Raw genomic sequence first — 26,655 nt, 5'->3', positions numbered from 1 at the left:
CCATGTAACATTAATTCCCCCTGATGACTGGGCCATTTCTTATTTAACCTTTTCACCACCTTTCTCCCTCAGTGATGCATGCCTACCTCTCATTTAAGAGATCTACTTGCTTGCAGATGCCTGTCAAAGTAAGAATTTCAATCTTACATTATTTTCCAAGAAGAAATGTTTCTAGAAGCTAAATTTTCAGATAAATGTTAAGTTGTGATCATTATGACATTAAAGTCACAGGTTAATTCTAAGCCTTTCCAGGGACATTAACAAAACCTTTAATTCTAAAGAGATAGGTAATTTGATCTTTAAAGTCACAATAACTAAATGAAATCAAGATATGATTTATGAGGTGTAAAAAGCTAGTTTATGATTTTTTCAACTGTTAGTTTACTCAAATGTCTTTGGCACATTTTCTGCAGTTCTATTCATGAAAGGGTAAAACAGTCAATTACTATAACTGAAAAATTTCACATTACACAATAGTTATAAATACACTTAAACGATGTTAATTTCTTAGCTAAGTACAACCAGTATTTTAAATAGGCTTAAAGAGATAATACCCAATTAAAATACAACAATAATATTAATATTCATTGAACCCTGTATAGTACACTTAACTAAGAGTTTCACACACCATTTAATCCTTGTAACAAGTCTAGGAGGTTGCTACTAGTATTACTCCCATATTATAGATAGTAAAACTAAGGAGTAGAAATTAAAATAATTTGTCCGAGGTCATAAAGTTATAAATAGCAGAGCTGGGATCAGAACTCAGGACTCATATCTCCAAATCTAGAGCTCTTCTTGGACTCCATTTCCTGTCTTTCTCTTAAATGGACATAACAGCGTATCTGCAACATTCATGAAACTTTAAAATGCAGAAAATGTCCCACACTGGAGATTGTATATTTTAGATATTACTCTCCAACAAAGAAGTGTGTTATTGCCTGCTTTTTAAATTATGATACAGTCTAATTAACTTCTGCATTTTAATCTAGCTGATGTTTTAAAAGTTACAATTAGGTAAAGAAGTTGCAAGAGGGAAGTTATTATTTTCAACTGGTTTCTTTGTTAGAAACCAACACATTAACGTGTCATAAGACACTGGACTGACTGTATACCCAGAAGTATGGTGGTGAGTTGAGTTCCTTCAGAAAGACTGAAACCTTCAACCGCACAGATGGCACAGTCATTACTTCAAAAACAAACAAAAAAGTCCTACACAAATAAGAAGAAAAATGACATTCTGAGGTTGCCTTGGGCTGCATAGTTAGGTTATGAGGCAATTTCAAATCTGGACTCCATTACCTTAAACAAAACAAATACCAATTTTTAAATATTTATAAACACAACTAATACGATTATGTTAAAAACAACTACATACATCTTTATTTAAATGAGAATCGCCAATAATACAGCTGCTACACATAAAGGTACTGGCAGAAGATCTCATTTCTGCTACAGGCTGCTCCAGGTGGGAAGGGCATGGAAAAGACCATTGCCATACTATTTTAATATTTTTAAAGACCTCTTAACTTACAGACATATTATTTACTTAGATTACATGGAAAGTCATTTGAAGTAGATCATTATTAATAGTAGAAAAAAAAATTTAGGCTGATAACTTAGGTGTTTACTCTGCCAGTCTTTAAGGAAAGAAAATATAGTGCTGTATATACTTAAAGATATAGTTAGTATAATTTAGGATCACTACAACTTATGCAGATTGGGAATTATACTTTACTAATAATTTTGAAATAAGTAATTGTTATTTTATTTCACATCAGCATTCTAAAGTAGATGTAGTTATAGATTACATTTGTCAGTTATTATGGGAAGAACTCATAGGATTTAGGTTTTATATGTATTATATATAATATATACAAAAATTTAATTATACATAAATCATATACTTTTCAGTCACATGTGTTGGGGAAGGCAGGTTAACAAGAAAGGCAATTTCACACCACATTTCCTCCTATAAATGGATTTTATAATATATGAAAGGAAAGCCCTTAGGAATGCATAGGAAGAACACCATTGCCACCCTTTGAGTATTTGGGCATGTTCTTTGCTTAGTGGTGACATGGGCAGAATCAAGTTAATGCTGACAACTCCCTAAGAGCAGTAATTATTCATTTATAATATATTTAACTGAACTGTGTTCACAGATGCAAAGATATACATGTATCACTTTTGGAGGAAATCCTGTATTAAGTTTCTTGAAAACCAGGTCTTGGAAAATGGACTAAAAAATGTTATTTTAAAACTGAGAATTCCTGGTGTCAGTCCTAATGGCACAAGTTTACTGCTGCCTAACCCTTATAACCCAAAACACTATAAAAAATACAAAACAGCCAATAAATACCTGAGAGCTCTGAAAAGGAAGTAAGAACAACACAAATTGGGAAAGGAAGTCAAATTTATGGACATAACACATAGGGTAGTGAGTTTTCTGTTTGCTTTGTTTTTGCTTTTGCTTTTTTCCCTTATAACTGACTTGAGAGTGAGTCCTAAGTTGTGGTACACAGTAATGACCAAATCCCTGTCATTTAAAGTTCCTGTAATTTGAAGGATGTAAAGAAACCCTGCTACTTTTTCTTTTTCTTTTTTCTCTTCTTTTTTTGCCAAGTGTGTGTGTGTGTGTGTGTGTGTGTGTGTGTGTGTGTGTGTGTAGAAAGAGTGATGGCCATACAGTGGTGGTGGTGAAACAGGCACAGAAGACTTTAAACAGCTATTACAACTGTACTTCATGAGGTAAATGTGAACACACCTGAAATGACTGGAAATCTAGAAGTTTTCAACAGAGAAGGTATCAAAAATTAAATAAATAAGTAAATAAATAAATACATAAATAGTTTAGAGCTGAAAAATTCAGTAAAAATTATCCAATCTGAAGAATGGGGTAGGGGGTATTAAAAAGTCTTAGAGATCAGTAAGGATAATATTAAAATTAACAATGAAGTCCCAGAAGTAGAGGAACAAGAAAGTGGTTTAAAAAAAAAATCTGAATAATGGCCAAGAAGTTTTCAAATTTAATAAAACCAAAACCACAAATATACAGAGTCAAGAAGCTCAGAGAACCCAAAAAACAAAACAAACAAACAAAAAAACAAAAAACTCAGAAGTTTTGCTGAAAAAGAATTGTAAAAGGAAGTTCTTAATGCTGAAGGAACATGTACCAGAGGGAAACTTGGAACTTTAGGAATGAAGGAGGAGCAATGGACATGGTAAGTATCTAGGAACATGAGAGACTACATTTTGCTCCTTTTTTTTTTTTTTTTTTTTGGTTTTCTTTTTTTATAGTAAGATTACTGAGGCAAAGATCAAGCTCGTATCTGGTAGGACTTTCAATGTATGTTGATGTATCACACAGGGCAATTAGAACATAAATGGGAGACAATAAAGGAATCTAGAAGATTATCAGGCTTCTACATTTTCCTTGAAGTGATAAAACATTACCTCTAAGTTTTTGGTATCTATAGTGTAATCCCTGGAGCAACCATTAGACTATATTAAAAATAAATATGGCGGGATATAAGATCAATGCACATAAATCTAATGCATTTTTATACATAAATGATGAATCTTTGGAAAGAATAACTAGGAAAACTACCCCATTCACAATAGCCTCGAAAAAAATAAAATACTTGGGAATCAATCTCACAAAAGAGGTGAAAGACCTTTACAATGAGAACTACAGAACACTAAAGAAAGAAATTAATGAAAACCTTAGAAGATGGAAAGATCTCCCATGTTCTTGGATAGGCAGAATTAATATTGTCAAAATGGCCATACTACCTAAAGTGCTATACAGATTCAATGCAATTCCAATTAAAATCCCAATGACGTACCTTACAGAAATAGAGCAAGCAATTACGAAATTCATCTACAAGAATAAGAAACCCAGAATAGCTAAAGCAATCCTTAGCAGGAAGAGTGAAGCAGGGGGTATTGCAATACCAGATCTTCAACTCTATTACAAAGCAATAGTAACAAAAACGGCATGGTATTGGTACCAAAATAGACAATGGTACAGAATAGAGGACACAGACACAAACCCAAATAAATACAATTTTCTCATACTAGACAAAGGTGCCAAAAATATGCAATGGAGAAAAGATAGCCTCTTCAACAAATGGTGCTGGGAGAATTGGAAATCCATATGCAACAGAATGAAACTAAACCCATATCTCTCACCATGCATGAAACTAAACTCAAAATGGATTAAGGACCTCGGAATCAGACCAGAGACCCTGCAGATTATAGAAGAAAAAGTAGGTCCAGACCTTCAACATGTCGGCTTAGGACCAGACTTCCTCAACAGGACTCCCATAGCACAAGAAATAAAAGCAAGAATCAACAACTGGGATAGATTCAAACTAAAAAGCTTTCTCTCAGCAAAGGAAACTATCAGCAATGCGAAGAAAGAGCCTACAGAGTGGGAGAAAATCTTTGCCAATCATACTTCAGATAGAGCACTAATCTCCAGAATCTATAAAGAACTCAAAAAACTCTACACCAAGAATACAAATAAACCAATTGACAAATGGGCTAAGGAAATGAACAGACACTTCACAGAAGAAGATCTACAAGCAATCAACAAACATATGGAAAAATGTTCAACATCTCTAGTAATAAGAGAAATGCAAATCAAAACCACCCTAAGATTCCATCTCACCCCAATTAGAATGGCGATTATCAAGAATACAAGCAACAACAGGTGTTGGCGAGGATGTGGGGAGAAAGGTACACTCATACATTGCTGGTGGGGCTGCAAATTAGTGCAGCCACTCTGGAAAGCAGTGTGGAGATTCCTTAGAAAACTTGGAATGGACCCACCATTTGACCCAGCTATCCCACTCCTTGTCCTATACCCAAAGGACTTAAAATCAGCATACTACAGAGATGCAGCCACATCAATGTTCATAGCTGCTCAATTCACAATAGCCAGATTGTGGAACCAACCTAGACGCCCTTCAATTGATGAATGGATAAAGAAACTGTGGTATATATATATATATATATATATATATATATATATATACACACACACAATGGAATATTATTCAACCATAAAGAATGATAAAATTATGGCATTTGCAGGCAAATGGATGAAATTGGAGAATATCATGCTAAGTGAGATAAGCCAATCTCAAAAAACCAAAGGACGAATGATGGATGATGACGACACATAATGGGGGGAGGGAGGGGTTAGTGTTAGGGTTAGAGTTAGGGTTAGGGAGGGCGGCAAGAATGAAGGAAGGAAGGACTGTATAGAGGGAAAAGAGGGGTAGGAGGGGTGGGGGGAAGGGGAAAAAAAACAGAATGAATCAAACAACATTACCCTATGTAAATTTATGATTACACAAATGGTATGCCTTTACACCATGTACAAACAAAGAAACAACATGTATCCCATTTGTTTACAATAAAAAAATACAAAAAAAAGAAATATGGTTGAAAAGCAAATAAATTAAATAGAATATTTAAGAAATCCTGTATTGCAGTTAGAGCTGAATCTACTATTAATAAAAAATTCATTAAAGATCAGCCCTCTGTATCTAAGCAGTTTTCCTTAAACCATTCCAATACAACTGATACTAGCTTTTCTAAATTTCCTCCCCAGAAGAAGTTACAGTTCTTACTTAACTCTCCTAAAGTAATTCACAGCACTCCATTTTATGAAGATCTAAATTCTGCTAAACCTCCATCAATTATGAATAAAATTATTAAAATGAAGTGAGGTATCTGAAGGCAACTGGGTCTTATTTATTACTGGTTCCTCAGCATCTTGCACATATTTGATAAGAGGCAGGTGTTCTAACAGAATAAGTGACCATTCAAAAAGATTATCTGAATGTAAACCTGAAAGCAAGGGATAAGAGGTTCATTATAAGGTAATGTGTCAAGCTGATTCTGTAAGATAGGAGAAAAAATGTGATTTCAAAAACTACCTTAATTTAATGGGGTCACCTTGAAATATTATACCATATTCCAACAATGTTTAAAAAATTTTTAGTATCTGCTTTCAGAGTTTTTATTACTATCTCCAAATGTCAAATGAAATCAAACATTCATAATTTAATACCAAAATAATTCCACCTTATTAGAATCACCCAGAGCCATGCTTTAGCACTACAGAATGTCAATGATCAAGTGATTCTTACCATTTTTAGGACCCTAATGAATACTAGAATAAAAATCTCTGAGATAACCAGGTGTCTTGTGCATACATTCCTTTAGACATTCTTGTACATTAGTGAATAAAATTAATTAGTCATTAATTAATTGAGTAAAATAAAATCTTAGACATATGTTCAATTGTATTTACATAAGAACTATGCTTTTAAAGTTTATATTTCTGTTCTAATAAAATTTTGAACTTTCAAATCAATTTTCAATGTTTTTCATTTTATTTGCTGTCAGACCAATTTAGTTTATAAACTAAATAAAATTAGAATGTGAAAAAAACTATAATCTTTACTTTAAAAAAAAAATCTCTTAAAGATGGTAAGTCTTTTGAAAGAGTAAAACAAGGTGAACCAGAGTTCACATTTGTCTCATATAAAGGAATATGAACATATAGAATAATGGATTATGATTTGCCCAGAAATCAACAATTACAAGGCACATTTTAATAAAATTATTTTATAATCAAATAAAACAAGTTTAAAAAACAGAAACAAAGAACCTAAATAGCACCTCTATAACCACATTAGGTGTGTCCAAAATACTGAAAAGAAACAATTATTGAGGTGCATATATATATTAAAATTGCTATTGCCTGGCTGTTACTTGTTACCTTTCAGAAGAAGATTAATATTCAGAGAGAAAGTAGAACATAACATGTTTCTTCTTTCATTTTTAACTTTTGGTGCCTTAAACTTCTTAACTTTTCTTAAAAGGTTAGCATTACAGTGACACTCTTCTTGCCCTGAGGCACTGAGGTCTGCTGGACTTCTGGGTCAGGAACAGAGCTAGCCACTCCTACCTTACTGTTCCCTCCCCATCCTCCCCATGAATGTTAACATTACACCACACACATTTCTCTCTCTCTTTCTTTTTATTAATTCAGTTATCTCAGGACTTCCAAAGACTACTGAACATGGAATGGGGCTTTTGTGGAGGATGGAAAAGGGTTACACAAAGTCTTTTTCCTTTTTTGGTACTGGGGATTAAACCTAGGGGCACTTAACCGCTGAGCCACATCCCCAGCCCTTTTTTATATTCAAGAGACAGGGTCTTGCTGAGTTCTTACCATCTCACTAAGACACTGAGGCTGGCTTTGAACCTGTGGTCTGTGGAGTTGCTGGGATTATAACTTTGTGTGCTGCACTGAGAACACAAAGTTTTTTTGGATAATCAAATTGATAATGGGTCTTTAATGGGTTCATGCAAGTGAACCAATATATAAATCTGAAATTTCAGAGATCAGTTTTTAAAAACTCATTTCATTGACATTTAATAACATTTATGCATTTATAACTATAAAGGAACCAATCAGTGATCTCCTAAATGTATCAAAAAAAAAGATTTCATCTTCAAAACAAGTAAAAAAAAAATTTTAACCAGATATGGTAGTGACTTACTGATCTCAACTCTCTGAGGTTAAAGCAGTATAGTTAAAATATTTTTGGAAAGGTAATGGTGGAAAGAGGAATTCCAAATTACAGCATGATAAGGCTTTAGAACTTTTATAATCATCACATTTTACAGATAAATAAACAGAAACCCAAATAAATGAACTATCTGGCTAAGAGCACTGTGCCAAGGTAGGATCAGTATAAAAAATCTTGGTTTTTCTACTTTCTAGTTTAGTAATCTTTATACTACATAATAGGAACAACTAAAGCAGAAACAGCAAACATTTATGAGGGTCTTCTACTCACTAGGCTCAATTCTAAATACTTCATAGAGTTATTCAAAAAACATCTTTCATTTTCATAACTGCCCTATGAGATAGGTATACATTTTGTGACAGAGTTTGAACCCATTTGCATTATACTGGTAAGATAGGTGGGACTGTGTAGTCACATTATGCATACATTTAACATTGTACAAATTTGCCAGTTAAAACTTAGGGAAGCATTTGATGGTCTGGAGTAGGCCAATGGCGTCTGATTGAGAGACCTGTGGATCCATATCTTGTTCTTCATTTGAGGGATCCTAGAGTTGGAGAGTCCAGGCTCAGAAGTCCAACAAATCTTGGATTTTATATTATATAAATCTTGGGTTTATATTATATAAATCTTGGGTTTGAATTATATCTGTTTATTGCTAGGTCTATGGCCTTGGGACAATTATTTAATTTCCCTCATCTGCAATATGAAATATAACTCCAAAGAGTTGTTATTAGAATGGAATGAAATAATGCATTTAAAGCAGTTAGTACAGTGCCTGGCAGAGTGAGTACTAAATAAATGTTTGTTACATCTTTTTATAATCACTGTATTTACCTAGTTGCCTTTTTTGGCTTTCTTATCAATTTTGCCAGATCATTAAATTCCGTTTTAAGAAACATGATTATGTGCATTGATAGCTCTTGATTATGATTGAGAATTACTGCATCATGGAAGTGTCCAGGTAGATGACTTTTGTATAAGGAATGGTATCCACAAGGATATCATGTAATGGAAGCCCCTCAGAACTCAAGAAAGACTTTTTCCTCTCACACATATATTCCACATTAATGCTAGCTCGTGACTGTCACTCCAACTTCATCTGCTGAAATTGGGTTCTATGTTTGTTTACATACAAAGTCTTCTCCTCAGCAGGATACTTTATTATTTTTAACTTAGGAAGATATAATTCAAATGACTATCTTGAAATGAGCCCTCGTAAATTTACTGCATATAAGTTTAGATAAAGTACATACTTATGATTTAGGAGTATATTAATAAAATGAATTAAAGAAGATCTCCTCCTACAACTTAGGAAAATGGAAACAAATACATCGATGGCAGTTCTCTTCTATTACAGTGGACTTTTGCTTGCCTCAGCTCAATGATTATTTTCAAAGGCTGAAGATATACAAAGATTATTCTTAGATTGGGCTTGAAGTACACAAAACAAGTCTTCTGTGATCTCTGTATCGTTACAAATACAAGTCTGGAAGAGGGCATAGCTGTTCCTATCAACCCCTTTCCCCTGTTCTACTTTCCTCTACCTTTTCCCAGTATCTCTTCCAGGATCACAGAAGCCACCTGCCTACAGAGTAACTGCAGCTGAATGAGCTTAATGAAGAGCTAGGAATGAAGATACATTCTTAGTTCTGGATCTAGTTTTCACCAATGTCAAGCAGACCTTCTATCAGGTACTGAATATGTAGGCATGAGTCCGAGTCATATAACATGTTATACCACTCCAGCACCAGCCCCCAACTCAAGAACTTTTTTTTTTTTTTTTGGGGGGGGGGGTGCGGTGCTGGGGATTGAATCTAGGGCCTTGTGCTTGCAAGGCAAGTACTTTACCAACTGAGCTATATCCCCAGCCCCATCTCAAGTACTTCTGACATACCTATTGTATTGTTGGCACCCAGTAAATGCCAGTATATCTGAAGAAGGGAAGCATTAGTGCTAGTAAATGTTTAACAAATGTCTAGGAATAGGAAAGCTGATTGATTAATATTGATGGTGTAAATACTCTCACCATGGCTGTTTTAAGTTACTAACGATTAACAATTATCTTGCAAAGTTCCTGAAACTCTAACAATCAGCTCTTTAAAGCCAGTAGGAGCAGCCAGCTCTAGCACATCCCTGGAGAGAGGTCTAATAAGCAGTCTAGGGGGTAAGTAACCCTGGGTTATTCCTTCCTTAGCAACTAGTCAGTTACCCCTTTGGTAACGCAGAGGACTTCCATTAAACATGGGCAAGACACTAGAGTTCCTTCAATTCTACTTCCTTGGGCTATCTTGATCCCTGCACTTGCTGTCTGCTCTCCAGGATCCAGGATTCAAAGTACCCAGAACAAACTAGCCTGCCTTCAGATCAGACAGATTCTCCAAATGTCTCACTGCTGGTATCCATCTGCTAGATGGAACTGGGACCACCTATAGCAACACAATGCCTGAAGTACACCTGTGCTTGCTAGGGGTCTCTTCAAATACTGAGTCTTGGGTGACCCTGTAGACTTTGCCTTCGAATTTCCAATTACACCTTAACTAACGAAAAAGGCCCTCTCATTCTGTCTCACTCAAGCCCATTTCCACCAAGCCTTGTTACCTTAGAGGTCATATATCTTAAATCTGAATATCTGCTCACCTTCCTAGTTTCAACAAACTTCAGAAGTTTCACAGTTATAATACAGGATGCCCTCTGGTTATAAGGTAATTATGAATGGGGTTATAAGAACCTATTAGACAACACCATTAACAAATTTTTTGGTTGTAGATGTATAAAAAATTAAATCATCTTACTTTATTAATAAACTTTCTCAATAACATTTAATTTCATGCTGGTTCAGTGAGATATTAGATCATAAAGAACACCCAAATAATAGGCTTTGTATTTTAAAGTTTTTTCTTCTTCATCAATACAGCTGCATTCACATGGACTGTATGCCTATGGGCCATTAATATAAAAAAGGATAAGCTTCTCAAACACTGGAAATTGTTAAGCATCTGTATAGCCAAGAATGAGTCTCCTTTTCATTCACCTCCTGAGAAAAAGTGAATATTCATAGGCACACCAAGAATGTTAAGGTTAAAACCTTGGTACATGTCAACTTTACTTAAACATGATTCAGCTGTGGGACATGCACTTTATGTATTCTGTAGAGAAAAGAAGGCTTGTCTAGTCTGCCAGCTGCTTTCTGTTTGATCAGTATTGAAATTATGGGAATAAAATTTACAACATAGTAGTAATTATTAGATCTTTAGTAATTTGAAACTCTTACCTGTACATTTGTAATCAGAGGATACCCCTTTAAGCACAGCATCAAAAATGGATATTTCCACTCGCTGCTTTCTGTGGTGACAACTCAGAAGCAAGGAAGGCTGGGACACAATGAAGTACAGAAACGGTTCTAGCTGTAAGTCACCAGTTCCTCTTCGACCAGGCTGCCGGACGATAGTTATGCCAAGTGCTTGTCTCGCAGATGACCTTGTGGATGCATGAAGACTTTCAAGAGAGAGAACCCCTATTTTTTTCCCTGAAGTTAAAGAAGTGCTACTGCTTAAGAGATCTTCTGCTGTCACCATGGAAATACATGCCTGGTTGGGCTTAGCAACATCTGAATCAACTTCTGGAAGATTTAATGAACTCTTGCCTGTTTTTTCATCTTCTTTCTGTTCTTGTGATTTCGATTTGGGCAAGGCTGTACAGGAATAGGTCATTAGTGAGATTCTACTTGCTGTAATAAATATGTCAAAAGGAATAAAATTTAGATTTTTTACAATTGACGACTGGCGTGAGGGACGGGCAATGCGGTGCTGACTAGCACCACTGTGCTGCTCTATTTGCACTATTCTGATTTTAACGCTGTCACTGCCAATTCCACTGTCCTGAGCACCACTGTACCGAGATGAGGTTTCAGCCATGCCTCCATCAAACATATCCATTTTTTTCTGTTCCTGTTTGGAGCTCTGTAAGAAAAAAACAATGTTTCAAACTAGTACATGTCAAGTGTTATGATACAAACAGGATGTTTAAAAAGGAATTCAAAGTGTATCTAATATAACTTAGAGTAAACATGAAAACAAAGTAGGTAGGTGCCCTCTCAAAAAGAAATTCACCTTAGAACACTAAGGAAATACTTGAGAAAAAGCATTAGATGTGCATTCCCTTCAATAAAACCAACTTTTGAGTACCAGATTATCTTATTTAGGGTTCATACAATCTAGAAGTTATTTTTAAAAACAATTCTTCAAATAATGATTTTTAGTATTATTTATAGTGATTTTCCAAGTAATATAATAAGTTGTTTCCAAATCACATTTAATGTTGGTTGAAATATTTTATGTAGGCATGGCTTATGTTATGTTCTTTACGCTTGTTATAAATCTGATTTACAGGTTTTTGCACAGTGAGAAAAGTAGAAGACAATCAGCAATCCTAAATTATGAAGGACAAAGAAAAGTAAACTAAAAAAACGCACAATATTTAAAAAGACGTTTATTTTTCTTTATACAATAAGACTTTGCACAAGGGTAAATATAGGTGATCAAAAAAAATTAAGTTAGAAATTAAGTAATTAAAGCCTCTCAGGATAGATTTTTCCTTTGTGCAATAAAGGTCGTTAGTTCCCAACATTGTTCATCCTTGACTCCTGAGAAGAGAACCAAGAACAACCTGGTAGCAGCAGCAGTTATGATCACTTTGTGGCATGACTCCAAAGACTTCCCTTCTTCCCTTTTGTATGTCCTCCAACCATCTATTCAGCAACTAGATTTTTCATCTGCTTTTCTTTGAAGTAATACGGAATTATCAATGTAACCATGGAAAATCCAAAAGGCTAAGAGAAAAAACAAAATCCTCCCACTCCTAATTCATCAGCAAATATAACCAATAGTAATATGGAGCACATTTCCTTTCAGTCGTTTTTCCTCATATAAATAGACTCCTTTCATCTACACCACTGTGATTATGATCATACTGTACAGACAAATTTTAAGTCTATTTTTTAACATGCTATTATACTCTGCATAAATAGAATTTTTAAATGGCTGAATATTTCAGTTAGTGTTGGGAATAATTTGTTCAACCATTTCCACATAAATGACATTCAAGTTTCCAATTTTTGCCAAAAAACATCTATGACAAACATATAGTAGTATTTCTTTAGGACAGGCTCCTAGAAGTGGAATACCCACGTGCATGGCATGAATAATGTTGAAGTTATTGAATACTGTCAAATTGCATAAAGGCTGAACTAATTTACATTAGTACTAGCAATAGAAAATTATCTCCCAAAGTACTTGACAGTTGAATATTACTTATCAGTAATAAGTAAGGAAGTATATACTCTTCCTTAATTTGGTTGGTTAAAAAAAAAAAAAAGTACGATTTGCCCATGCTACAAATTATTATAAGTTCTTGTCATGTGGAAATGTTCAAGGACTAATAAATAATTAAAGAGAATGATGCAATAGTTATTAAAACTTTTCAAATAATATTTCTTTTATATACCTTTTATATATAAATTATCCATGGACCTTTTTATTTTTTTAATTATATGCAATGCTGAGAATTGAACCCAGTGCCTCACACATGCTAGGCAAGCTACAACCCCAGCCCTCAAATAATATTTCTTGTTAATTGATTTCATAGTTGCCAAGGAAGACATTGTGAAAAAATATACTATCTGAATCAAAACAACTTATCCCTGCTCTTGGAAGACACCATGTTATTTTAAATCATTCTACTATGCGTGCTCCTTTCCTGCCTGGAGATCCCTCTGAGTTTGCCACAGCTGGCAAACACTTGTCCATCAAAATTAACAGAATTTGAGAATTATTTCTTCACTCTTTTTCCTCTTGGTGAGATTAGAACTTCACTCATACTTCTATTATGAGTGAGGATGGATTATATTCTACTAAAATGTTCTGTGGTGATAATATCAGACCGGATTACATCGATATAGAAGTACCGCATAACATTTTGGTCAATGATTAATGTATATACCATGGTGGCCCCATGAGATTATAATCAGGTTGAAAAATTCCTATTGCCTGGTTTCTCTGTAGTCATAATGTACTAAAAGCAATGCATAACCCATGTGTTTGTGGTGATGCTGGTGTAAATAAATCTACTGTGTTGCCAGTCATAGAAAAATACACATATAAGCTACTTGGGAAGCCAAAGGCAGGAGGATCACAAAATTGAGGCTAGTGAGCAACTTAGTGAGACCTTGTTTCAAAATAAAAACTAGGCATGAAGTTTAGTAACAGGTACTGGAATATCATGTGTGAGACCCTGGGTTCAATCTCCAGTACCAAGAAAAAAGGTATAGCACATATAATGCACAATATATAGTTGATAATAAATTACTGGTTGCATATTTATACTATACATTATTTTTGCATGTACTTCTACTTATAAAAGTTACCATCATGTTCAGTGAAATAACTCAAACTCAGAAGGTTAAGGGTACTATGTTTTCTCTCATCTGAGGAAGCTAGAGAGGAAAAAGGAAAACAAAGGTGGCAGTAGAACTCTTTTAAAACTCAAAGGGAGATCAGTAGAGGAAAGACGATGAGGTAGTCGGGGGGAGGCTGGGGAGTGATATTAGACAAATTATAGTGTTATATTGTATGCATGTACAAATATGGAACAATAAATCCCCTCAATATGTACAACTATAATGTACCAATAAAAAATGTGGGAACGAAAATTTACTCTAAACCAGCATGCCATCTTATGCCTGCAGCAGCCTCCTACATCTCATGCTTACATCATCTTTCTTCTTAATTGCATTGTTTTCTCTTGTGCTTGATTTTTAATCTCATGTTGTTTTGTACACCATGGCCCACAGAGAAAAGGATATAGCATATGTGTGTGCCTGTGCGTGCGCGTGCGCGCGCACACACACACACACACACACACACACACACACACACACACAGAATACCCTGGGTGTGGAATAGGCTAGGTCATCTAGGTTTGTATAAGTATACTCTACAATGTTCATATGACTAGGAAATCACCTATTGCATGTTTGTCAGAAAGTGTCCCACCACTAAGTGATGCATGACTACATCTAGGTTTTGGAGTTGGACTAGGGGATCAAGACCAACATGACTTTGGGAAAACTACAAACCTTTCTAAAGCTATATACTTTTATCTGTAAAATGGGAAATAATAATTCCTCAGAGTGTGATTATGAGAATCTGACAAGGCAGTCTGCCTAAAAAAATGTCAGCACATTTACCTGGCACCCAGTAAATACCAGTAAGAGACAGCTATCACATTCATGTCTTCTACCAGGTGAAAAACTGCCAAAAGAATGGACCACGTCACTTTGTGTATTACTAAGGAGCAGTGCAGTGCCTGACACATTTGAAAAGATCCATAAATATCTGATGGGATGTTTGTTTCTGATACAATACTAAATGAAAAAATACCTGGTAGCACACACACTATAATCCCAGCAGCTCAGGAGCCTGAGGAAGGAGGACCATGATTCAAAATCAGACTCATCAACTAAGCAAGGCCCTAGGCAACTTAGCAAGACCCTGTCTCTAAATCAAAAATGTAAAAAGGGATATGGCTCTGTGGTTTAACACCCTGTGGGTTCAATCCACGCTACAAAAAAAATTTTAATATATAAAATAAATTAATTAATAAAAAAATATTACCTGGCAAACAAGTCAATTGTTAAGATATATGTGGACAAAAACTTCCCAGTACTGTACTTTATAAGGTCTTTCCCAGGTGAAGGGGTCCTTCCTGATCTGTACCCTCTACCTTGTGAGCTGAATACACTTCAGGCTATCCTCTTAGTCTCTGCTCCATCCTCATTTTCACATTGGGACATTAGTCAAGTTACTACAACATTAAATGAGTTAATGTGCTGAACACACAAAGTGGGTACTCATAACAGGTAAGTTAAAAAAAATCCACCTTCTTTATGAAGACATCTGCAACCCTTCCAGGTGCTGCTAGTCTTTCCCACTTCTATGCATTTAAAACAACTTATTATTATAGTACTTTTCACGGTTTATTATGTCTCAGAGACTGTAAGCAATTGAAGCTAAAAAAGATGCTATTAAATATGCTTATTATTTGTCACATATTGTTAGCATGGTACATACATCTTCTTTACTGTTATAAGTCTTTGAGAGAGAGAATACTGTTATCCCCATTTGAAAACTGAGTAAATGAGGCTTAGAGAGATTAATCAACAGGTCCAAGGTGATGCAGCTAGCAGGCTGTGGTATGGGGAAACACCATGTTAACATCCTCAGAACATACCACACTGCTTCTCACATAGTAAAGCTTAATAACTATGTGCTAACTCATTATATGAATAAACAGATTTAATTCAGAAATTCAGCAACGCAAAAATAATGTCACTGGTTTTTGAGACAACTTAACTTTAAAGCTTTGTTATCCCTATTATGAAAATTTCAAATATACCTCCAAATCCACTGCAAACTAGGAATTCTCAAATAGCATGTGAAAAAGTAATAAAAATCAAGTACTTGAGTCATAAGGATTTACTGTACACATTTTAAGGCAATACAAACTAAGTATCTGTATACAGTTTAAAAAATCCTTTAGGTTGAGTTCAAATCAGGAACTCAAGATTCATAAACTATTTTTATTTTCTCAATCAGGAAAGTCAACAACAAATACCTATATGCAACTAGATTTTCTGTGCATAGAGACTTTTTTCTAATTTATCTATTTATATTTTAGATCTAGTCTCTCCTGCTTTAAAATGAATTAAGTGTTCATAGGTGTTAGCATGGAAAAACAAAACATCTGTAGGGGAAGTTACAGAAATTTAGTATCTAGCCTTATCACGTGTTGAGATTGCCACATTAGGCTCCAGTCCATGCCAAGTGGCGTTATCCTGAGATATAAATAATCAGCGGGCAGGACGGCAGCTATCAGCTTGGGTCACACAGGTTACTGAACAGAAGTCAGATGGTAACTAATTGTAGTCACTCCTGAGTAGTAGAATGGAATCTGAACCAGTGACCCAGAGATGAAAGACTCTGACTCTCATTGGAAGGAAGGGCAAAAAGGTGTAACTTTCCCAGTACCGGAAAACTAAATTCTTAAAACTGGGTTAAAAACCAAGGTTGCTCCATTTTCCTAAGCTTCCAAATTATCTGTAGCACTGAAACAAGTTGAGGATTTTGAGACATATTTTAAAACCACCAGTATGTCACCAGTTCACTGTAGACTTATCTATTATATTTAGAACTATCTGGTCAACTACTGAGAAATATTTTACAATTAGTTATGTGTGCTGGTCCCTAAACTTGGGCATCAAGTTTACCATTCCCCTGAGGAAAATGAAAAGTTCACAATGTAATCTCTCTGAAAATAACTTTTGCTTTATTATTGTCTAAGGAGGCTAATAAGTTGTCAAAAATAGCAACATATCTGCTTGCTGTGGGTGAGTGGTGTGTATCTCTGGGCAGCACTGTTACATCAGCTTTCCTGCTCTTTACCTAACTTATTCAAAATGAACAATAAAAGTTTTCTTTAATTAGCTACTGGTGTGCATTAACATGATCATGATTAAACCATAAAAACCAACTGTACATTACTTTGCTCTCCTGTTCCATATGTTTTGAATTATTCTGTTTGAAAATGTACTTTGCGTCCCTTTTAAAAGTTCGACCTTCTGCTTTCAGAGAATTAAATGCATATTACTGTAGTGAAGAAGATAATGTTTCAGACCTCCAGGCATATATTAAACACACTGGCAGCACTTGAGACAAAATGCTTTACTTATTAGATACTTCCTATTCTAAACAGTGTCATCAAAGGCTAAAAACAAAATCCATATAAAAGCTGCACAATGCTTCCACACAGAACCTGTGCCAAAATCCCTGTACTTTCCAACTAATGAGGAAAGGATGTGTACTCTTAACATATGAATGTAAGATTTTCCAAGCATTCACTTTAGGAAACTAGGCTATTGATTCCATATGGGTTATGTTAAATGAAACTGTATTGGTAAAATAACCTTTAAGATATCTGGCATGATAACAATAATTAAACAATATTCAAAAGACTAAAACAAAAGGGAATTTGGTTCCACAATGGCTAATTAAAATAAAATGAAAAAACATAGCATGCCATCCATCAAGATAAACTGTTATTGTTTAAGAACTTTTTAAATACTGTTAAAATATACTTTTAGATAAAATCTGAAAGAGCTGGAAAAATATTTGTGGCTTAAAAATGGATAGTTTGGTGAAGAAAAAGTAGAAGACTCTGAAATTTTATGTGGAGATAACAGCTTTAAAGCCTTGAGCACAACCAGATGGTACTTAAATTGGAGGAATTCTACAATTTCACTATCAATGGGTTTCAATATAAGAGGGTTTTCAATAGCCAGGAAAACATGTCAAGTTGATAGTTTACTTCTTAGATCTTTTCTGTGCATTTTCCCATCCTTTCACAGCTATGTATAGTACAGCCACCATGGAGAAGGTGCTGAAAGCTGTACTAGTAGCCAGAGAACTGTAGCTAATTCCTCTTTTTAATGTACTGAGATAGGTAAGTTTACTAGCTCACCCTAGGGTCTGGTTAAGACCCATGCTGTCTTAGAAGAAGTGAATAAAATCACACTTGAATAATGGGATAATATTGAAGGATGCACTGAAACTGTTCCAATTACATTAATTACATGTTCTTCAGTAGCATTTTGGAGTAGAGAAAGATAAACTTGATTGAAACCTCCTGTTGGGCCATATCAACATTTTTTATAAGCACCATCAGAAGTCAGCTACATTTTAAAAATACTGCAAATAAATTAATGTTTAAATTTTTAAAGAAAAATATGTGGAAAACAACCTCTTGAGAATTGACTAGGACCAAAATAGTTCTGTTCTGATGACCACCAATGGAAGGAAATTCAGCTTCTACTTCAGTGTTTGAATTCATATTATTTTTTCAAATTCCTCTCTTCTAAGAAAAACTTAATATTTACCAAACGTAAGTATATCCACAGATTTTCCACCTTCTTTTCACAATTGTGGTTATATAACAGTAACACTGAAGAAATACTTATAGTGAGCAACAATTGTACTTTAATCTTTTTTTTTTTTTTTGCGGTACTGGGGATCGAACTCAGGGCCTTGTGCTTGTGAGGCAAGCACTCTACCAGCTGAGCTATCTCCCCAGCCCCCACAATTGTACTTTAATCTTGATCAATATCTTTTTCCAATTACAACATCATTTTTCACATCTTATAAATTATAAAAAAGTTCAGTATAAAACCACAGAATCAAAGTGACAATCACATCTGTATACCACTGTGACATACCTTAATTTTACTACACTTGCTGAAATGTAGTTGTGTTTCCAAACAAGTAAACATTGTATCTATCTTACAAAATCCAATACAGTTTAAAAAAACAATCAGTCACAGTATTTTAATAGCTTTACATACTGGAATTACAAAGGAGAAGTTATAAAAACTTGAAAAAATTATATGCCTCATTGTTTAAACATTTGCAAATGTACTTGTATCTCAGAAGTTTGTGTAGGATGGTATGGTGTGGTGGGATCGAGAAAGGTTGTCACATGTCTTTAACAGAGTCTACACTGGAAGCTTTATGTAAATAGTATAATTTAATCAAAGGAACAATAAGAATGCATTTTTAAGTCTCAAATTTTCAATGGCATCAGTATTATAAATCATAAACATATGATTTTATGGATGAATTACCATTTCAATTCAGTGATATGGGAGGTGAAATTTATCTTAGTATGATACATAAAAATGCATTAAAAAGTTGACTTCATTAAGAAACATCTCCTTCAGTGTCACCATTGTCTTTTTTTAATTTAAAAACCAAAACTGAACAAGCATTGTATGAACTTTGGTAGTACCAATACTGAGTGCTAGCAAACAAGGGCTTTTTATATTTTATTTCCTTAGGCCAATGTTATATAAGATCCCACATAATATAACTGTTCCCAGTTGGATGACAAAAAAAAAAGTTTTCACAATACTTCAGTGATTATGCAAAAGAGCAGAACTAATGATACCCATCACTGCTTAACAGATAGAATGGTAAAGAGTATTATAGTTTCAAGTTTTCCCTTTCATGAAGTTACTTTTCTGGCTCTTTGAAGTAACAGTCTGAGGCCACTACTGCCTACTAAGTATTGGGTCAAATATTAATATTTGAAGACCTGTGATAACTAATAAAAGCAGCATGGACATACTTCAGTCAACATTGTGTTTTACTGTAGTCTGTGGCCTACAGTTCTAATTTAACTTGTAAATTATGAAAAGGGATCAGGACTAGTGCTGACTGACTGTAATATCTAGATGATTATCAGTGACTGTTTCAATGATAGACAAAAACTATATGCAATAACCTAACCACATAGGCACATGTAAATTCAAATCCTACCTACTGAGATTTTATCTGCAGTATTGATCTTTAGACTTTTGTGTCTGTTTGTCACTTTACACATATATGATTTCATAGCATAAACTTATTTGCAGGGCCTTCTACATTCATGAAAAAAAAAAAAAAATTAGTTCCAGGCAAAACACTGCATTCAGGATCTTAATTCAGAAACAGTCCTGACTGTCCTTCCCTTTTTTATGTCTTCTGCATATACAATAAACAGGAATATGTTGGTCATTTTGTGTTCAAGAAGCACAGATCTAATTGATTTATATAATGATCCAAGTTTCAAGTTTGACTTGTTTACTTCTTATAATGAATTCAGTTTTTAAAAAACAAAACTTGACACATTCTGAGAATCTTAATTAAAACAGATGCCTCTATATCAGAAACAATAACCTGGCTTAGAAATAGCCAGGATGTTAATTCTTAAATAGTGGCTACTGTGCATACAAGGTAACTACTCTTCAGACTGATGAAATCTAAGGTTCATTCCATTGATGTCAATGTGGAAACCATTTTGTCCCATGGCTGCTTAAAGAGTTTCAATAGGATTAAATCAGCTGCAAGTCCTCATTATATCAGGGTTTACAATTGTGTCTGAGTTGGAGTCTGTTTCTCATAGAATTTTATTCAGAGACTGACTTAGATTGGCTCCTTAAAGCTAGTCTGATTTTACTAGAAACAACTGTATCACATCAGCCACTCTCATAAACTTGCTTTAAGATTGAATCAGTCCTAACCCAGAAGCAGATGAAAGTTTCCTGAGCCTATGCATTCTCTCTATAAGAGTCACAGAAAAGGTTGCACTTAGTTTCTGCAGCAAGGTAGAAGTAGACTATGCTTATTAACTCTTCCAGAGGGCTCTGTCTTGCAACTATGAACTTAATTTTCTGAGAAGAAAACTACAATTTAAATTGTAGCAATATCTATTGATAAGATAGACAAAAGTCCCTTATTTGATTATGTCCTCTATAATACTGTTTCTTGCTTCGTTTCTTTAAAGAAATTATATAGGGTTTATGGAAATGAAGCAAGAAAAGAGGATGCTTTTAAATAAAAAAATTTCTCTAATATTCAGTACAAGTTGAAAAATGATGACAACAATCAAGCCTATCTATAATTAACTATATCTAGTAGCTGGTTTTCATTGTCAAATAGACTATAGTTATTTAATAAAAATATTGAGATGATTTTCATTACTAGATATTCTATTACTAAATGAACTTGGCTCAGTTAACTCTACATTCTCTTCAAAGTAAGCCCAGATCTCAGGATTCTCCACTGATTTCATTGAAATCTATACTACAGAACAGAGGATCATGTGCAAAGTTTATTGGTTACTCTTTAATTTCATGATGGAGATCAAATCCAAACAGAACTAAAGCCACATATTAATTCTTTCTGTCATATATTACCAACACCTTAAAAAGTAATGATACAAAGAATTTGTAATGCATAGTAATCAAGGTGTTAGAAACATCTATTTATGTTCTGCAGACAATATTTCCTTTCCCTTAGAGACCTTTTTATTTGCTACTAAATGCAAATCATCATTACACCAAAATGATCTTCCACATAAAAGCTGTGATAACCTCTTTCTTCAATCCTTGGGAATTTGAAGTGTCATCTAAATCAGATAAAATTTTCAAACAATAGCTCTGCTCAGTTAGCCCCCTATCATCAATAAATTTTCATATTCTGACACAACCCAGAACTCTTGCTGTTCTTAGGAAGCTACCTTCTGTAGACTTAGGAAGGTAATCCAACATATACCTTAGGTTTGGATATTTCTGGTCACATGGGACTGCTTGAATAAGAGTTTAAAAATTAGAAAAATTTAGATTTCCTTCTTCCAGATACCAAATATCATCATATAAATATTGAAGTAGTAACCAAGTTTAGGAATTCCAGAGAAAACTTTCTTAAAAATTGATGAATTAGAAGAAAAATTTTCACTATACTTTGTACATCATTATTAAATCATCTTATGAGAATGGTTAAGGCTAAATTCAGATCACATTCATGATAGTATTTCCAAGTCAGTACTATTAAAAAGGAGTACTCTTTAAAATTTACTGATATTTCTTCAAATTAGAAATAAATAGTTGTTTTAAAAATTGTTAAAGTAACATTATTTGGTTAATAAAATTGCCAAATAATATTGAGTAGTTGGGTTTCAGCTATAATTTTAGTGGAATAGAATACTTCCTGAGCTTGTTGAAGACAGAGCCAACCTTCAAAATTACTTAGCCAAAAATGGAATGAAATTTTATTTTACACTGTTGACACAACAAATTATAACTGAGCATAAAGTCTTAGTTTCATGGAGTTTATATTGCAGAAAGTCTTATTTTCATGGAGTTTATATTGTAGGGAGGAAATAACAAAAATTAAATAACACAACAAATCTGCAGATGAATTAGATGTTGGGTATTATAATGACAGGAGTAAGAGATGATTTGAGTGTTTTAGTCTAGGTAGCTATAAGAATGGAGAAAGATGATTTTGAGGTTTTTGCAGAAGATTTCCAATCTATCCACGTCTTATGTCAATGCTTTTACAATTAGTCCAAACTTTGCCTGTTTTGTTAAGAATTCTAAATCTCCACAGTGATCTTTACTTGGGGAGATAACACTCACTACTCTACCCAATTCAATTATGCAGTCTTTCTAGTTTCTCCAACAAGTCAAACTTCTTATCAGCTAAGAACCATTCAATGAAAGGCTATGATTAGTTTTCTGGAGTTGGACCTATGCCTCATTCTAGGCAAACACTCGGAGATCAGAGAAATGGAGCTAAGACTTGCATTCATGCCAAGATCCCCAGAAAAATCAGTTGAATCAGACATAAACAACATATCTATAACATCACCAGAACATTATAAAATGTCTTTTCCCGGAAATAACACTTCTCTACCTTAACTTAATTTTTTCTTCTCGAAAGGCTTGAATATTAAATATGCCCTCATGGTCCCCATCAATTACTACTGGTCATATCTTCCTTTCATTAATAATCCTTGGTGGTTCCTTTGTATTTTGTATTTTCACTGGTCCTTCCCACTGTACAGTTTCTCAATAACTAATGAATGAATTAATTAGGAAAGGAAAAGCAAACTGAATCATCTGCAAGATACATATCAGGTGTGTAGTCATAAGTAGATGTAAGAATCAGTTAAACTTGGAGCCTGCTTTCTAGGGTAGAGAGACACATTAATTTACTAAAGATGCCTTCTGGACACATCTGAACCAGGACAGAAAGAAGGCAGAATTTGGACTCATTGAAATGACATTAATGACACTTAGGGTGAGGGAATCGCACACACATCAAAGAGAAAATAAAAACGAAATCATTTTAGAGAATGGGTAAGTAAGGAAAGGAAAATGTCCAATCTGCCTCAAACAAAGACTATATTAATAGGAATAATGGAAGATGAGGTTGAAAAGGAAGGATAAAGCAAGACTGTAGGTGGCAGGAACCTGAACTACTCCTTTCATCCCAGGCTTCCTCAAAACAGGGCCTGTAGGGCACCTCAAACAGCATCACAAAGGGTCCCTGCTAAAACTGAGATTCTCCAGCCCCAAGCCAGAAACATTTTATCTGCCGGTGAGAAAAAGTCCCCATAATTCATACGCACACTAATGTTTGAAAAATACTGTTAAGGACAATGAAGAACCATAAGAACTTTGTTAAGCAAATCAGTGAGAAAACTGAGGAAAGAGATGTGATGAAAATGTGCAGATGGGAAATTGCAGGTAGTGTCACCAGTTAAAAATGGGGATATCAAATAAAGCAATGTGTAAAGCAGCAGGCCTTAGGTGAATGAGAAAATGTATTTGATTACCCCAGTTCAGAATTTGGTCGTGACAGATGACTGGTTACTGAATAATCTAACCAGTATTCTGGGCCTCCTCTTTAACTCATCCCTTATTACTTCTCCATTCAATTTCTCCTCTTTGGAGCTTCACACTCACTTTCTTGCCTCCGCATCCTCATTCACCTTGTTCTTCCAGCCTGTTCTGCCCTCCTTCTGAAAGGTTCACTTGCTCGGTGAACCTTGATCAGCCCATAGCGACTCTGCTACAATCCTGTGGGGCACTATTTCTGTCATTTAGCATGTGCTACTTTCTGTTACAGTTTTATTTTAATCCTTATGCTTTCTCCCTTAACTAGAGTATAGGATTCTTGAGTCCAGAAACATGCCACATCCATTTTTGTAAACCCTGTACACAAAACATATATATGTGATAGGTGTCTGCAGATGACAATGATGATGGTGATTAAGATGGTAATAATAACCTAAATAGTTGATTTCCTGATCACCTGTAAAGCACAAAATCAATGCATAGCTAACACTCGTGGCATGCTTAAAATGTGCCAGGCACTTTTCTATGTGTACCACATTTAATCCTCAGAACAACTCTATATAGAGTAGGTACATCATTATCCCCATTTTGAGATAAAGAAACTGAGGCCCAGAAATGTCAGGTAACTTGCTCAAAGCCACAGCGCTAGTAAAGAGTGGAGTTGGAATTTGAATATTTGCAATATTACTTCAGAATTCATTTTAAAATCACAACCTATAGAGTTTGTCTCCCAGAATTTTATTTTTTTTTCTCTTCACAGCTCTTATTACAACTCAAAAAACGTTAAACTCTCTGCTGTTCTAATGTGTGTCTCTCCTAAATAGCAAGATAAATAACTATAGGGACTAAGTGTTATTGTTCCCTACTACATACTTACTGCTGGGCACAGATGCTCCATGAATATATGCTTTGTAAATGGATGAAGGGGAAAAAAGTGAGGAAAAGGGAATAGGAGAGGGGAGTACAGTAATGAAGCAGCAAATACCACTATGAAAATCTAGGGGAACCACACAGTTTTTTGCATTGCAGCAGATTTCAGACAGATGGTTTCCAAAGAGAGCCTTCACCAATACATGAATACACTTTGAAATGCTGAAAGGAAAAATCCATTTGCAAGGTGCTGGGACCAGGTGTCTCTATTTTAGCAAATCATTGTATTCAAGAACAGGAAGGAGAACTTGGAGATAAAGCACTGCACTAGGGAGCTGAAGGATGGCTGAGTTCCAGTTTCCACTAAGTCACACCTGTCTTTGTTCACGGCTTTCCTTTTGTTGATATGGAGTTAAAATGGAGTAATGTAGGCCAAATTCAAATTCTCAATTAAATGCAGCAGAATCATGGCTTGTTAGAGCTGGAAGAGGTTCTGGAGTTCATTGTTTCCAGAAATTTTCAACCACTTTTTTGCTACAGTATCCCTTTTTTCAAAGAAAATCTTACAGGGTGTTGGGGTAGTGGTTGAGAGATGGGAGAGGAGGGAGGATGTGCAATATGTAAAACAGAACAAGGTTGCCATGGATGACTGCGTCATGCTTGTGTGTGATGGCATTTGAGGACAACATAGCTTGTGCTTTCAGTTACCACCCATTGATAGGATTTTTCATTATTATTTTTGATCAACAAGTCATAATTATACACATTTATGGTCATTTACGTGGTTTTGGTATTATGTTTTGATACAAGTTTACAATGTAGAATGATTAAATCAGGCTGATTAACATATCCATTACCTCACTTATCATTTTTTTAGTAAGATATTTGAAATCTACTCCTATTTCCTACAAACATAGGTTATTATTAAATGCAGTTATCCCGTTGTGCAACAGATCTCAAAACATTCTTCCTGTCTATTTAAACTTTGTTTTAATCAACAACTTCCCATTTCCTCCCTGGCTTCCACCATCTGGTAACTCATTCTACTCCTCCTATGAGTTCAACATTTTAGCTTCTTCATATATGAGAAACTTTGGTATTAGTCTTTCTGTATCAAGCTCATTTCAGTCAGCATAATGTCCTCCAGATGGATCCATGTGTCACAGAAGTTCAGACCCTCCACCTTTAAGACTGAGTAATATTTCACTGTGTATATATGCCACATTTTCTTTACCCATTCATCTGCTGATGGATACTTACATTGATTTCATACCTCTGGTTATTATGAATAATACCACAAAGAACATGGGAATGAAGATATCTCTTTGATATACACATTTTACTTCCTTTGGGTATAGACCCAGAATAGGAATTACTAGATCAAATAGTAGTTCTATTTATAATTTTTTGAGGAATCTCCATGCCATTTTCCATAATGGCTGTCCTAATTTATATTCCTACCAACAATATACAAGAGTTCCCTCTGCTTTGCATCCTTACCAACACTTATTACTCTTGGTATGTTTAAATAATATTTTATTGAGATAATAATTCACATAAAATGTGATTCACCTATTAATTCACAGATAATGAAGAAATCCCATACCCATTAGCAGTCACTTCACCTGCTAACTCACCTCTCCCACTCTCTGTGAGTCCTAGGTAACCATTAATACTTTTGTCTCTATGAGTTCTCTTACTCTGCACAGTTCATATAGATGGAAGCATATAACATTTTAGTCTTTATTGACTAGCTTCCTTCCTTTTGTACAAGTTTGCAGGATTCATTCATATTGTAACATAAACATGAACTTTATTCCTTTCTTTTCTGCAATGCTGGGGATTGAACTCAGGGGCAATTAGCCAAGAATTACATCC

The 26,655-nt window shown here is 34.7% G+C and overlaps 1 protein-coding gene across 1 annotated transcript in view; it reads right to left on the bottom strand.

Moving 5' to 3' along the window:
* Window positions 1-26,655, bottom strand: part of LOC306653220 (intermembrane lipid transfer protein VPS13B-like) — a gene marked incomplete at its 5' end in the record, with an annotated part of 899,457 nt that overhangs the window by 195,338 nt on the left and 677,464 nt on the right. Inside the window, 1 exon segment of the mRNA XM_079126163.1 lies at window positions 10,891-11,578. Coding sequence (XP_078982289.1) covers window positions 10,891-11,578 — 688 coding nt within the window.

The sequence above is a fragment of the Sciurus vulgaris genome (assembly GCF_902686455.1).
Source record: "Sciurus vulgaris genome assembly, chromosome: 1".
Taxonomy (NCBI): domain Eukaryota; kingdom Metazoa; phylum Chordata; class Mammalia; order Rodentia; family Sciuridae; genus Sciurus; species Sciurus vulgaris.
Note: the sequence above shows the minus strand (reverse complement) of the source record. Positions and strands in the feature narration are given on the sequence as shown.